This window comes from Haliotis asinina, chromosome 10, assembly GCF_037392515.1.
Source record: "Haliotis asinina isolate JCU_RB_2024 chromosome 10, JCU_Hal_asi_v2, whole genome shotgun sequence".
Lineage (NCBI taxonomy): Eukaryota > Metazoa > Mollusca > Gastropoda > Lepetellida > Haliotidae > Haliotis > Haliotis asinina.
In genome coordinates, this window is record NC_090289.1 from 8,808,389 (window position 1) to 8,820,996 (window position 12,608).

The 12,608-nt window shown below is 37.8% G+C and overlaps 1 protein-coding gene across 5 annotated transcripts in view; it reads left to right on the plus strand.

Moving 5' to 3' along the window:
* LOC137299175 (neurabin-1-like) overlaps window positions 1–12,608 on the plus strand; it is a 110,737-nt gene that overhangs the window by 63,752 nt on the left and 34,377 nt on the right. The window contains exon 1 of one of the 5 annotated variants that reach the window (XM_067831736.1): window positions 9,433–9,807. The exons of the other annotated variants lie outside the window; for them this stretch is intronic. Within the exon in view, the coding sequence (XP_067687837.1) occupies window positions 9,725–9,807 (83 nt within the window). The 5' untranslated portion in view covers window positions 9,433–9,724. Of the gene's footprint in view, window positions 1–9,432; window positions 9,808–12,608 lie in introns of those variants that run through there. 5 annotated transcript variants of the gene reach the window in all.

The window sequence follows — 12,608 nt, forward strand, 5'->3', positions numbered from 1 at the left end:
AAGATGGTAAGTGTTTCTGATCAGTATGCAAGTCCTGTACACTACTAAGCAACTGACTTGTCATGATCCTAGGCCCTTATTCTTGAAACGCTCGTAACTCTAAGAATTCTTATAAGTTTGATCTTAAAAATGGGCATAAGAAGTTCCTAGGGCTACGAGAATTTGAGAATAGCCAACCAGGTTAGAATGGATCTTCAGCAATTCAAAAATGTCATAAGAGGCAACTAATAGGATCAGATGGTCAAACTGACTGACTTGGTTGATGCATATGATCACATCCTATTTGTTTGGATTGATGCTGATGATGTCAGTACTACTGGGTGTCCAGGCTCGATTATTTCATTGCGGATTTCAGCATTAAACATTAAGCAAGCAAACAAATGTAAGCAGTCAATCAACAGAAATGATGCATTTTCCTCAGATTTTATGCTGAAAAATAGCTGTTTATTTCTTGGAAGTCATAAAAAGTAGTATTTTAAAAAAAACAAACAGTAAAATTGTTTGGCTCATGTTTCCAGCAATATATTCTGTATATCTTGTTGCAATGATAAAATAAAGCCTCTCATCGCTTCCTCCAACTCACCCTCTGTGACACCCTCAACCCTCCTTCTAACATTAGGTGGATGTACCTTATACAATGGTAATTACTTGTATGGCGCCAGCAGTGCCAAGTTATGTAAGTTGTCACGCTGTAACAATGAGGATGATCAGTTGTTGTTTTGCTCGACCTCTTGAAGGTGCAAGTTTATCTTTCCAGTTGTCTCGTTAATGACAGTATGAGTTGAAACACTCACCTAATGCGGAACAGAATTGTTGACTTGCCACAATTGATTGTTCTGTGTACGATTAATGAACTTACAGGACATCAATCCCCAAACACCGTCTTTCTCTTTTTTCGCAATTACCTCAAATTGCTTTATTTTCTCTTAAGTTCTTCAGAAGCTTTTTAAGTTGCCCAAGTCAACAGGTTTTATCTTAAGACAGAAAATATGGCATTGGACTGAAATATGACATGGAGGCAGACATGATGGCGAGGCATCATGTATCTGGATGAAGATCTTCACATCAGTAGCATGGCTAGTATTTTCACCCAGAAAGAAAATCACTTCCAACCAATGCATTATGAGAAAGTAGATTCAGTCCAGACACAATGTTGTAGGCCAATAGCAAACCCTTCCTCCATCAAGTCTCAATGGCCTCCTGGACTGATACAACACAGATACAATAGTCACACTTTATCACTAACATCTGGATATCTTGTATGTCAACAATGCCACCTCCCCTCCCCCTGATTGCCCACACTCACCAAGCTTGACCACATGGAGCTTTAGGATGCTGTTGCAACATCCAGTGATGTGAGGCACTTAACCACTGCCTTGCTCTGATCAGCATCACCAGCCTTGCTTCTGAAGGCTGATCCCATGATTGTGAGGTAATTCTGTCTTTTATACAGGCAAGTCTAAATAAATCAAGAGGAAGGATGCTGATCTGTTAGAATGATATGTATGTTTTCAAGAAATTATCATTTCAACTATGAATTATTACCTTCGATTCTTGTGCAAGTCTAAGCCATCACAGAATGGCCCTTTGTCCTGTTCCAGTTTGGTAATAAAAGATTTAAGAATATTTCATATTTATATTTCATTCATGATTACTGAAAGCACTTCTGATCCCAAACCAAGTTCTGTGGACAGTCAACTCTTTCATTGCAATGAGTGCAATGTTTCAGTGTAGGTACTAACTTGCAAGTCAACTTCAATGTTGACAATATGGTCCCCAAAGAACTATTTATTTACTTTGCAGTTTGGGCAATTTGATATATACCCTTGGTTGTCCAACCATCTTCAGACAGTGTTCAGTGGAAGGGCTTCACTGACAAGACTCTTGATTTTCTCACTGTTGTTGACTGAAGTTGTAGAAAGATACAGCCTGAATCCTCACTCTCAGTATCACATTAGTCCTGTCAAGAAGACACTAGGTTTGTGTTCATTTCGAGCTGAACACACAAATCTGTGTTGTCTCTCAGGGGGAGATAATTGGGTTCCTGATGGGTTTATTGTCCCTGGGGTACTGACCAGCACAGATGGCCTTGTTAACCAAAGCTGACACTCAACTCAAGGAGGTTATCCTGGGGAATGGATTCTGAATAGCTTTGGGTAGTTTTGTATTACTCTTATCCATATTGAATTGATTAAGTGTAGAGCTGTAGTGATGGAGGAATTATTTAGACATGAGATACTTAACTTCAGCTCAAGAACTGTAACAAACATGTCAGGATTAGTTTTCTTAAGGAATTGGTAACATCTGAAGGCGAGGTTGTTATGTTTGTCCATGACAAAAGTGTTTTACATACCTTAAAGGCATTGTCATCGATTGGAAAATTTAGTTTTGATATTAATATTTAGTTTTTAGTTTTGATATCAATATAGATTGATGTATTCTTCAGTAATTGTGTTGTTCTTTTTAATGGAATATGATGAAAGCTGTGAATAGAGCTCCAGATGAAGCATACAGTTTACATTTAAGTTAATTACAATTACACATGTAACATGGACACAAATATCTGCAGCATTGGAGATGTGGATGCCTGCAATCTCATTTGTGTCCCCCAACATCTGGCTGTATGACGAGCACGCCACACAAACACCTTCTATCCAACCTATACTAGGCTATTCCAGGCTATAGGTTGTCTGTGGTACAAACAAGTCAGTATGTAGAGTTGACCCCCTTGAATACACCAGGAACTTGTGGGGTTTGAATCTTGATTTGTTTGATTACGTTTTTTGGTTTGTCAGTATAATATCCATTCTTGTGGGATATATATAAAAGTGACAAACACTTGAGACAAGTGAATAATCTTTGATATAACTGGAATATTGTTCAAAGCAGTATTAAATCTGACTCACAAGCTCACTCACGCATTCAATCATTATTCACACACTCACTCACTCCAAGCTGATATGTCCCAGCTGTTAGTGCCATTAGACTGATGTACATGACTGCAACTTCAGAAAAGCTGTTAATTGAAGATGTAAGGCTGTTAATGATTTCAAGTGTGTCTAGGGTTTTGTACAACTAGCAGGCATCGTCATCTGTAGGTTCTGATAGGTTTCTTCTGAGGTTCTAAACCAAGAGCCATCAACATTGTAATGTTCCATGGGGAAGCTTCTGGCACAGCTTCCCAATCTCTGAGCCACTGATGTTATTTCTTGCCCAAAAAACATTGGAGTATAGAGGTTGACGTGTTATCTTCAAGACACATTTGATTACATTGGACCATGTTTTTGGGCCAACCCATGAAAGAAGTACATGTAGAGGATACGATGTTCTCAGTAACCCCGGTGCAAAACCTGTAACTTTGCTACAATTCATTATATCAAAAAATGGACCTGAAGAGAAGTAACTCTTCACAACTAGACTTACATCTGGCTGATCAAGAGTCGGCTGGTATTGACAGTTAGTAGCACAAGGATGAGGAACTGTTCAGTGCATGGTGGCTTGGGGTTGACTCATCAGTTTATCACCATCTAGTTTCATGAAATGAGCTGCAGTTTCAAAGTGGTCGTAAATAAGATAGAAAAGACATTTATTGTCCAAACTGTCCTCAGATGACAGGGTAAGAGCATGACACTTGTGGTGGATATTTGTGGCATTAAACATCCTATGTAATCAGTCTTCGTAAATACACATGCCCAAGTATGCCTAATGCTTAGTTTCTGAATATATATAATTTTTATTGTAACAAATAAACCCATATGAATTGATAAGGAGACCAGAGATATGGAACCTGAGGAAATCTATGCTTAACCTGGGGAAATCTATGCTTGCTTCATTCGTGGCTTTAGCATTGCAGGGAGGGCATAGAGATAGGGAAAATAATACGGTTCATTGACTGTGAGACAGACTAATGTAGGCCATGTATGGCATATTGTAACAGTATTATTAAAACACCCATGATCTCAAAGAAAGTGTTTAGTGTATGGCTTTCGGAATTGTTTTAGAAGACACAGAGACAGGATTGAGAAGATCTTTCAGAGATGAGTGAATATATGTCCTCAGTCATGATTGCCGGCAAGATCTTTTGGACTGATACAGAAAGGAAATGAAGCAGAAATGCTGTGTGTGTACTGATCAGTGACAACATGGTGTATATCAGTGACGCGTTCAGTGGAAATGTTGCCTTGTGCTATTTGACTACTACTTATTACTTGTGTTTATGTCCCACTGAAGGATGTTTCACATCAGCATCCAAAACCATGACGAGGATCATCCTGAATAACAACCTCTTTACCACAGAGGTGTGTTTCAGGGTGATTTCTTGTCTCTTCATAGGGTGACATGCCTCAAAGATTGTGTATGTATAGTAGGTTATGATTGATCAACAACATTCCTTGCCATAATTATCCCTGACTTCTAAGAGCATCATGTTGGTGTAACCACATGGAAACAGTTTTTGTTATGCAGCTTAGAGAAATGATAATTTTATTTTTTAAAAAGACTGTTGGAAATACTTATCTAAACATGACGATGATGACTTGACAAGATTTGAACAAATTTGTATTTGATGAGGAAATGTTTTTCACCACATCAGATATGTTCAGAAACATAAGTAACATGTACAAGCGTCATTTACATTCAAGTCTTACTCCAATTAGACCTGTTTGTCTCTTCTTACCTGTCCGCAAAGAAAAACATCTGGAAACAGATGAAGATGTTTTTTGCTGATGCTTGTAACAGACAGCAAGGTGATTGAATGTCTGGAGCTGCTTGGTAAGGGGTTATCAAAATGGCAGAAGTCGTTTTGCATGGTAAAGAATTTAGCTGCTTCCTTTGTTTGGTAATAAAGTGAGAAAGTCTGTTAATTGTGACTGTTGGAATTTCCCGGAAATATTGAATGACTCACATATTTTCTTGTAAAATAGGATCAGAAATACTTCAGAATGTTCCAAGGCTGATTTTATGATTTACAAGATGGCTACAAGATGTGGAGAAGTGATGGCACTTTGTCTGGGAGATGTAAGACAAACTTTTGCTTATGAAATGTCATAATTTTACCTGTGAAGTAATTTGATATGAATCAAGGATAGTTGTTTGTAATGGTATTAATGGTGTTTTGATTAATTTAAGTAATCAAAGATTGAACACAAATAATTTTGGAACTCATATTTGTGTGAACAACATTTTTCACAATGTTGGTTTTGTCTATCTCCTGAGTACTATAAACACATAGGCTCATTCCTCATAGACTCAAAGAAATTTATGTTCCTAACATACCTGTAATCTATTTAAGGTTTGAAGTTTGTAATAGTTTGCACAAAAAACAAAATAACTACCGGTACATGTTTTTTCTGTATTTTTTGTGCATAACCAGGAGAATTGGCAAAATGATTCTGACTTATAATTATCGGTAATTGATCTGGTGTGTGGATCCAGTCATCATTTGTGAGATTTTGACCATTTCCTAATACTAGATGGTATCATTCATTGCCAGAGGATCCAAATAGTCATAAAGCTTTATGATTTGTTGTGAATGATTGTCTCTAAGTTCAGGAAAACTGTGCTCCAAAATTTTTCAAATACATTATGTCTTTGATACAATGTATGAAATAATTTTCTTCCATAAAATCGGGCGTAAACTTTGGAATAAAATAATGGATGATAAAGTATATTTAACTAACCAACCAGGAATGGCCCCCACACATGGCCAAGTATGTGTGATGTACATGAACAACCTCCAAGCCCTATCATCTTTGTAATGCATATATCTCGGCCGGAATATATATGCCTGTTTGCTTGGCAAGTCACTGCAAGTAATGCATTGATAAAACACTGGAGTTTTTTACAGGAACCGTTCCTGGGTGCCATTACATCTTTCATGGTTGTTTTGAGGAAAGGAGAGACAATATGGTGTAGGTTGCGTCTATTCATCTGTCTGGGCATCCAGGATAACTGGTTAACCCTAAAGGAAGGAAACTGGATAAAATACTTAGCAGTTTAATTGAAATGTACAATTTTGGAAGAGGATATATAGGCAGTATGTTGAAACTCGTCCTGAGTTAAGAAGTTGGAAATTACCTGTGGCACTTGACTTACGACAAAGTCAGGAAGAGAAAGTTTAGGCTTGGTTGGTAATTCCATTGTAGCATAGATTGGTTTTGGAAATGGGAGAAAGTGCAGTAAAGTAAACATAAAAGAGAAATAAGCTAAAGCAATTCCAGATCCATCACAAAAAAGGCGCTTGATGTATGGAGGCAAAATTGTAAAAAAGGAGATCAGTGTTACGCGATAGTGTTTCCTGTGGTTTGGTTCATATCTTAGGTTTTCCAGTTTATTTGTTTTGTTTGACCAATATGCAAAACATCGGAAGTACATAGTACAAGTACACATATTAGGAATGAACTAGAGATGGTGAAAATATTCTTATTTCCAATCAAACTCGGCAATGTGTCCTTTTTCCCCATCTGATATCTCAACAAGAAAACATAATTAATCTGTCTTATCAGCTGTTTAAACACTGTTTTTATTTGATATTCACTGTAGAGATAAATCAACCATCATTCCTTTAGTATTTTCAGTTTTGAATGAAATTTTGTGAAAATCATTAATTCATGTTGATTGTAAGTAATATTCCCAAGCATTGAGAACTTATTTCTAAAGTCCCCTGAGACAGTAACGGCTTTGTTGTTCATCAACCTGAGTTAACAAGCCTTGTACCTGTGGCAGTAGTCCTGAGGAAGCTACCGGCACAGCAACTTATTATTACTTTCTTTATAGCCCCACTCCAGTCTGTTCACCTCAATGCCTTATCTTGTGAGCCAGCTGTCTTCTCCAGTTGTTGAGATATTTGGGTAATGAACTGGGGAGACAGAGGATTTATGATGGTACTGTTCCTGTGTCACTGTTGGTACTGTAAAGAAGGGTTGTCTTTGATATAGCTAGCTGTAGTACCATCTTGGCAGACTTGTGCTGGATTGAGACCATGGGGGAATGTGCAGGGGCAATCATTATCACATTTTATGGCACTGATCCACCTTTGACTGTAGTTTTCCAACCTTTGGTTGCAGTTTCCAACCTTTGACTGTAGTTTTCCAACCATTGGATATAGTTTTCCAACCTTCTACTGTAGTTTCCAACCTTCTACTGTAGTTTTCAAACCTTTGTAGTTTCCCTACCATTATAGTTTCCCCACAGTTGACGATAGTTTTCCAACTTGTTTTCCAACCTTTGAATGTAGTTTCCAACCTTTGATTAAAGTTTCCAACCTTTGATTAAAGTTTCCAGCCTTTGAATGTAGTTTCTGAACCTTTGTAGTTACCCCACCTTTATGGTATCCCTACATTTGACTAGTTCACCAACTTTTGTACATCACTTACCCACTTTCATGTGTAGTTCACCCACATTTGACTGAAGGTCACCACATTTTGATTAGTTCACCCGTATTTGTAGTTTACATACCTCCTACATACAGCTCACCAACTTAGTATGCAATTTAGCCACTTTTTTTATTGTACATAGTTTACCCACTTTTGTGGGTAGTACACCCATTTTTGACTGTAGTTTACCCACATTTGGCTGTTGTATAACCACATTTGACTGTTAACCATCTTTATCCAGTCATCCACTCAAACAATCATGTTATGAAATGTCCACAGAATGACCTCAAGTTTTATGATTATTTGGAAAAGGCATCACACTGAAACGTTGTTGTACATGTCAACTAGCAGCCTATCCCAGTCGATAAATTAATAAGTTTATGTAATACACATCTGTCTTAATCCTGACAGCTGACCGATAGCTTACATTCCAGTCATGATTTACAACTTTCGTGTGTAATCAATGCTGCTTCATGTAGGACAAGACATACAATGTTCTTCAAAAGGGCTTAGTGACATTTGTAGTGTCCTGTTAGAATTGAACTGAGTGAATTTTAATCAGTAAGGATCATGGATGAGCCAGTCACTCTGATATGTATTGGTGCAGAGTGACAGATCAGAGTGTTTCCATTTAGGACTGTTTGACCATGGTTATTTTACTTATCATGAAGTATTGTATGTGTCTGATTTCAACAGTGACAGTTTTTTTCAGAAGACTCAAGTTTTGTGTGCGATTTTGCATATCCCCCACTTCGCAACTCTTGCCTCACACCCTCCACCCCACACCCCTACCCCCACACCCCCTTAAACCACACTGATCCATTCCTTCTGCGTACTCCCAAACCATCTTTCTCTCACCTCGGACAGTTGCAGGGTAGTCTAGTGGTTAAGATGTTAGCTCGTCTTGCTGAAGACCTGGATTCGATTCCCCACTCTGGTACAATTTGTGAAGCCCATTTCTAGTGTTCCCAGCCATGATATTGCAGAAATATTATTTAAAGCAAGCTAAAACTCACAAATTCACTCACTCACTCACTCACTCACTCATGCTCACACCTCCCCTGTCACGTTGAAAACAGCTATGTCTCTTTTCTTCAATATAATACATTTTAAATGATCAGTTTGTTAGGATTTGAAATATCTTACATCACAATTTTGAATTGATCATTTTTTATTTGGAAACAAGAATGTTAATTTTCTTCAGTATCAGCAAATCTGTATCGTCAGATTATTGGGAGTGGAAATAATTTACAAAGGAATGTTGAAATTGAAGGCACTAGGTTTCATTTGAGAAGAGGAAGATTAATTATTCAGGCAGTGCAACATGTGAGTATATTAACATAGTGTTGTCAACAGTTTTGCTGTGTAACAGGTTGGTAACTGGATAAGTATAGCCACATGTGGTTTAACGATGGCTATCCAAGTTACAAGTTACGACAGAGACATGGTTTGTAGTTGTAGAAGTTCTTGTGTTCATGTTAACTTAATATCAGTGTATTTATTTCAATCACTGAACCAGTGCATATTTTGTCAGGCCTTATAAAAAAATGTTGTTTGCCTCACCGACACTTGCGTGTTGTATGAATAATAAGAATAGGCCATAGGAGTTGCTCAGTTGGACTTACTGACTGTTCAAATACTTTTCTTAACACATTTGTGTTTTTTTATAATGCTAAGATGTGAATCCTAAGTGACCCCTTTTCATGTTCTTCCTGAAATTTTTAACCAGAAACAAATATCTCAAGACAGAAATTATATTGGTCTAATTTTGTTCAAAGTTCAGATCAAGTAAAACTTCTTCCGTTTAGTGAACTTAGTTAAAAATAGTACAAGAAAATAGTCCTGACATTCAGGCTGCCAACTGGTGTAAATATGTCACAACTTGCATTCAGGTTTTGCTTTCTGAAACTCAAACATTGACAAGTGTCAAATTTAACTGACCTAATTTATTGACAGAAATTAATAATACCCTCCACTGCACACTCGGTGGAATGATTTCTCTGATGTGTGTGGAAGTGGAAGTGATGTATCAAGTGGTGTATCAATACCACAGCTGACTGTCCAAGATTAGTCCATCAAGTAGAGGGTCATTCCCCAGCTGATCACCATCAGGAGACCAGCATCCTAATGGTCAGTTGGATGACCAGTAATCACCTGGCCTTCAATTGGCAGTAATGACTCCACTGGTGAGCTGACGATGAGGGTGGAAGTGGCGACACTTGTCAAGAGGAAGCCTTGCTTCTGATGTAACTGCCCTCTTCCTGTTAGAACTCCAGGAGGATATACTGCTGTATGGCTTAAGCCTACCTGAAGAAACAATTGGTGTATTTTGTCAATATATTCGAGATTGTATGGCGGATGTTTGTGGCTATCTGGACACTGTGATATTGGATCGTGGATTTTATCCCGACCTTCATGGGTCGTTGATATTATGGTAGGTGGCCTATGCGACTCAGTATCTGTGTCATTCTTGATTGTATGATCCCAGTTTTCTTCTGAAATGGGTTGCCCTCTTTAACAATCTTTACTTCATGTAAAAAAAGGAGTTGATTGATGGTGTCAGTTTCAATCTTGGCATGTGGATATGTTGTAGTAAGATATCAATTCAACATGTATTTCCAAAAGAAACTTGGATGGGTAAACAAACAAGCAACAATGCTTGTATCTGTACCACTCCAGTCACAATAGTTAACTTAAATCACTGCAGCCTAGTCGGAAACAACAGTGGATAACTAGGCAGAATCTATTTTGTCAGGTTTAAGTCGCATATTCAGATATTCTGATAAAATTAATTATTAATTATAACCACAACATGTGCGGCATTAGGAATTGGGGAAATGTCCAGCCAAAGATATATTTGGATGGGGTATTGTTCGATTAGGGAAATGGGTTAATCCCAGTAGGATCCAGACATTAGGGATATATAAGTATAAAATATTAGTTTCACTATGATCAGTAAAAGCTTAGAGGAAGACAACAGTCAAAGGTCATAAAAACTTATCTCACAGACATACTATTGTTAAAGGTATAGCTTATGTCTGCAGAGTTTAAAAGATGTTTCTTGATAAATCCTAGCCTAAGGTAATAAGAACTTACCTGTTATGCATATCTCTTCAGTTAGACAAAAGTCATCCACATTGTTTGATGTCAACTTTGATTAAGTAAACATGTCATCACCTATATTAAGCAATTACTTCAATTTAGGCTCATGGGGATTTAGCCCAGCATGTCTCGTTGAATGTGATAATCTTCCAAGCATCTGGTAAATGTGTCAACAAAATTAGTGCCTGTTCAGTTAGGAATAACAGGATTAAGTACTTCTTTCAGTCTAGTCATTTTATTTATTGTAGGATATTGTAGGGCACACCCCATTTTCTCTCATGAACCAACCTTTTCATGCTTTAGTGAATAAATAGCCAGAAAATGGAAAGTTTAGACCCACCAACACAGGTCGAGCTATTAAAGTTCACAATAATAATATAGCAGAGGTAGTAGAGAATGAAATCATCACTCTTCGATAAATAGTCCAGTTAACGATGACATCACGCATTGTGTCATAAATTTAGGACGAGTGGAAAATTAGTCAGGACAAGTTACTTTCTTGAAGTCACTTGCTCTGTGGCAAGTGGCTTTTCAACATATTTTTGACCCCGGTGTGTTATGCCATCCTTGTAAATATAGTTTATCAGGTTCTTGTGACTTTAGACTCTTTGCTGTGGTTCTCAGTCAGGCCTACCAAAGAAAACCTTGCTACAGCAGAAACCTGCAGGAAAAGCCCATATTGATCGTGGAAATAGAAACATAAACATACTACCTGGCTACTGAAACAATAAACACAGCAACAAAAGAGTATGAAACTGCAACATTTTCATATCCACAAACTTTGACCTATGCTGCAAATTATGATCCATTACAATCCACTGTTCTGTCAGATTTCTGAGCAACTGTGAATCACCTTGTGTAGAAAATGTATTGAATCCCAGTCCGACATGGATGATATTATTTTTGCCAGGGACTCGTGTGGGACATGAAACAAGAACCGTTCTGGATCAACTGAATCAAGTGAATCCCGAAATCAGAATTATTTTGCAGTCCCGGGGGTTGTTCTTTGCTTTGTTCATTTTTGTTGCAATGAATGATGCGCCTCAAATACCATTTTCTTTCAACCAGTTCATGTCTTGTGAAAAGTACAGAAAATATACTTTATTTACTGCATTTGGGTTTTGTACAAAGAATGTTTGTTTCTGATATGACGGGTGCACATGTTTTTTCAGGGGAAGGTCTTTATGGACAGTCAATTTTTGGCAGATCTTGTGAAAACTTTGTTTACCAACGTAAACCCTTAACATAAACCCTTCACGCAGTGCTAGAATGATCTGTAACAGTAGATAGGACTTAAAGGAAGGGAAACTGCAGTGGGGCTTTGTCTGTCTGACTATCTGTGTTTTGATGGCAGCTGAGGTGTGTAAACTGGTGGCACTCCTGCTGTGTAAAGAAACTTCTTTGTTAGGAGTATGGATAGAGATGTGGAAGACTTACTGATGTTGACTCCTAGGAAATGATGTATCTAATTAAAGAATATGTCCAAAAGAGCCCTGAATATTTAACTTTGTATAGCAGAGGTGTGATAGTTAGACTTACTACTGACTCATTGTAGACTTGAGTTGGATAGTTTATTGCTTTGTTTTGTTGTGTTTTTCAAATTCATTCTTAAAGGCCTTGGTCAGTTGTTGTTTAACGCCATTACCAGCAGTATTCAGCTATATGGGGGCAGACTATAAATAGTTGGATCTTGGCTAGTGGTCAACATCATGAGCATCAATATTTGCAAATGACATGACAGTCAGTGAACCCTGACCGTCCCATATGTTGCTGAACACCAATTCTAAACCTGGACCCAGATTTTCGAGGCTCTCTTAGCACTAAGACTCGTAAACAAATGTCAGTGTATGGCGCGTACATCTATCTTCCAGGGTCTTGGGGCCTGGTAGAGAGATAAAGATACGGCTGAAGTGACTGAAGTAAGATAGGCCATGATATTCTTGTTGGTTGGATGTGAATCTTATTTCAAAGTAAAATATACTGATGGAAACAAATAAGGGAACACATGAAAACACAGGTATTCCTGTATTCTTTTCCAGGTTTCTTCTCCAGGTTTCTTCTCAAGGTCTGCATTGCACTGTGAGTGAATTCGGGAAATAAATAAAGGAACACTTGTACTTTCATGTGTTCCCT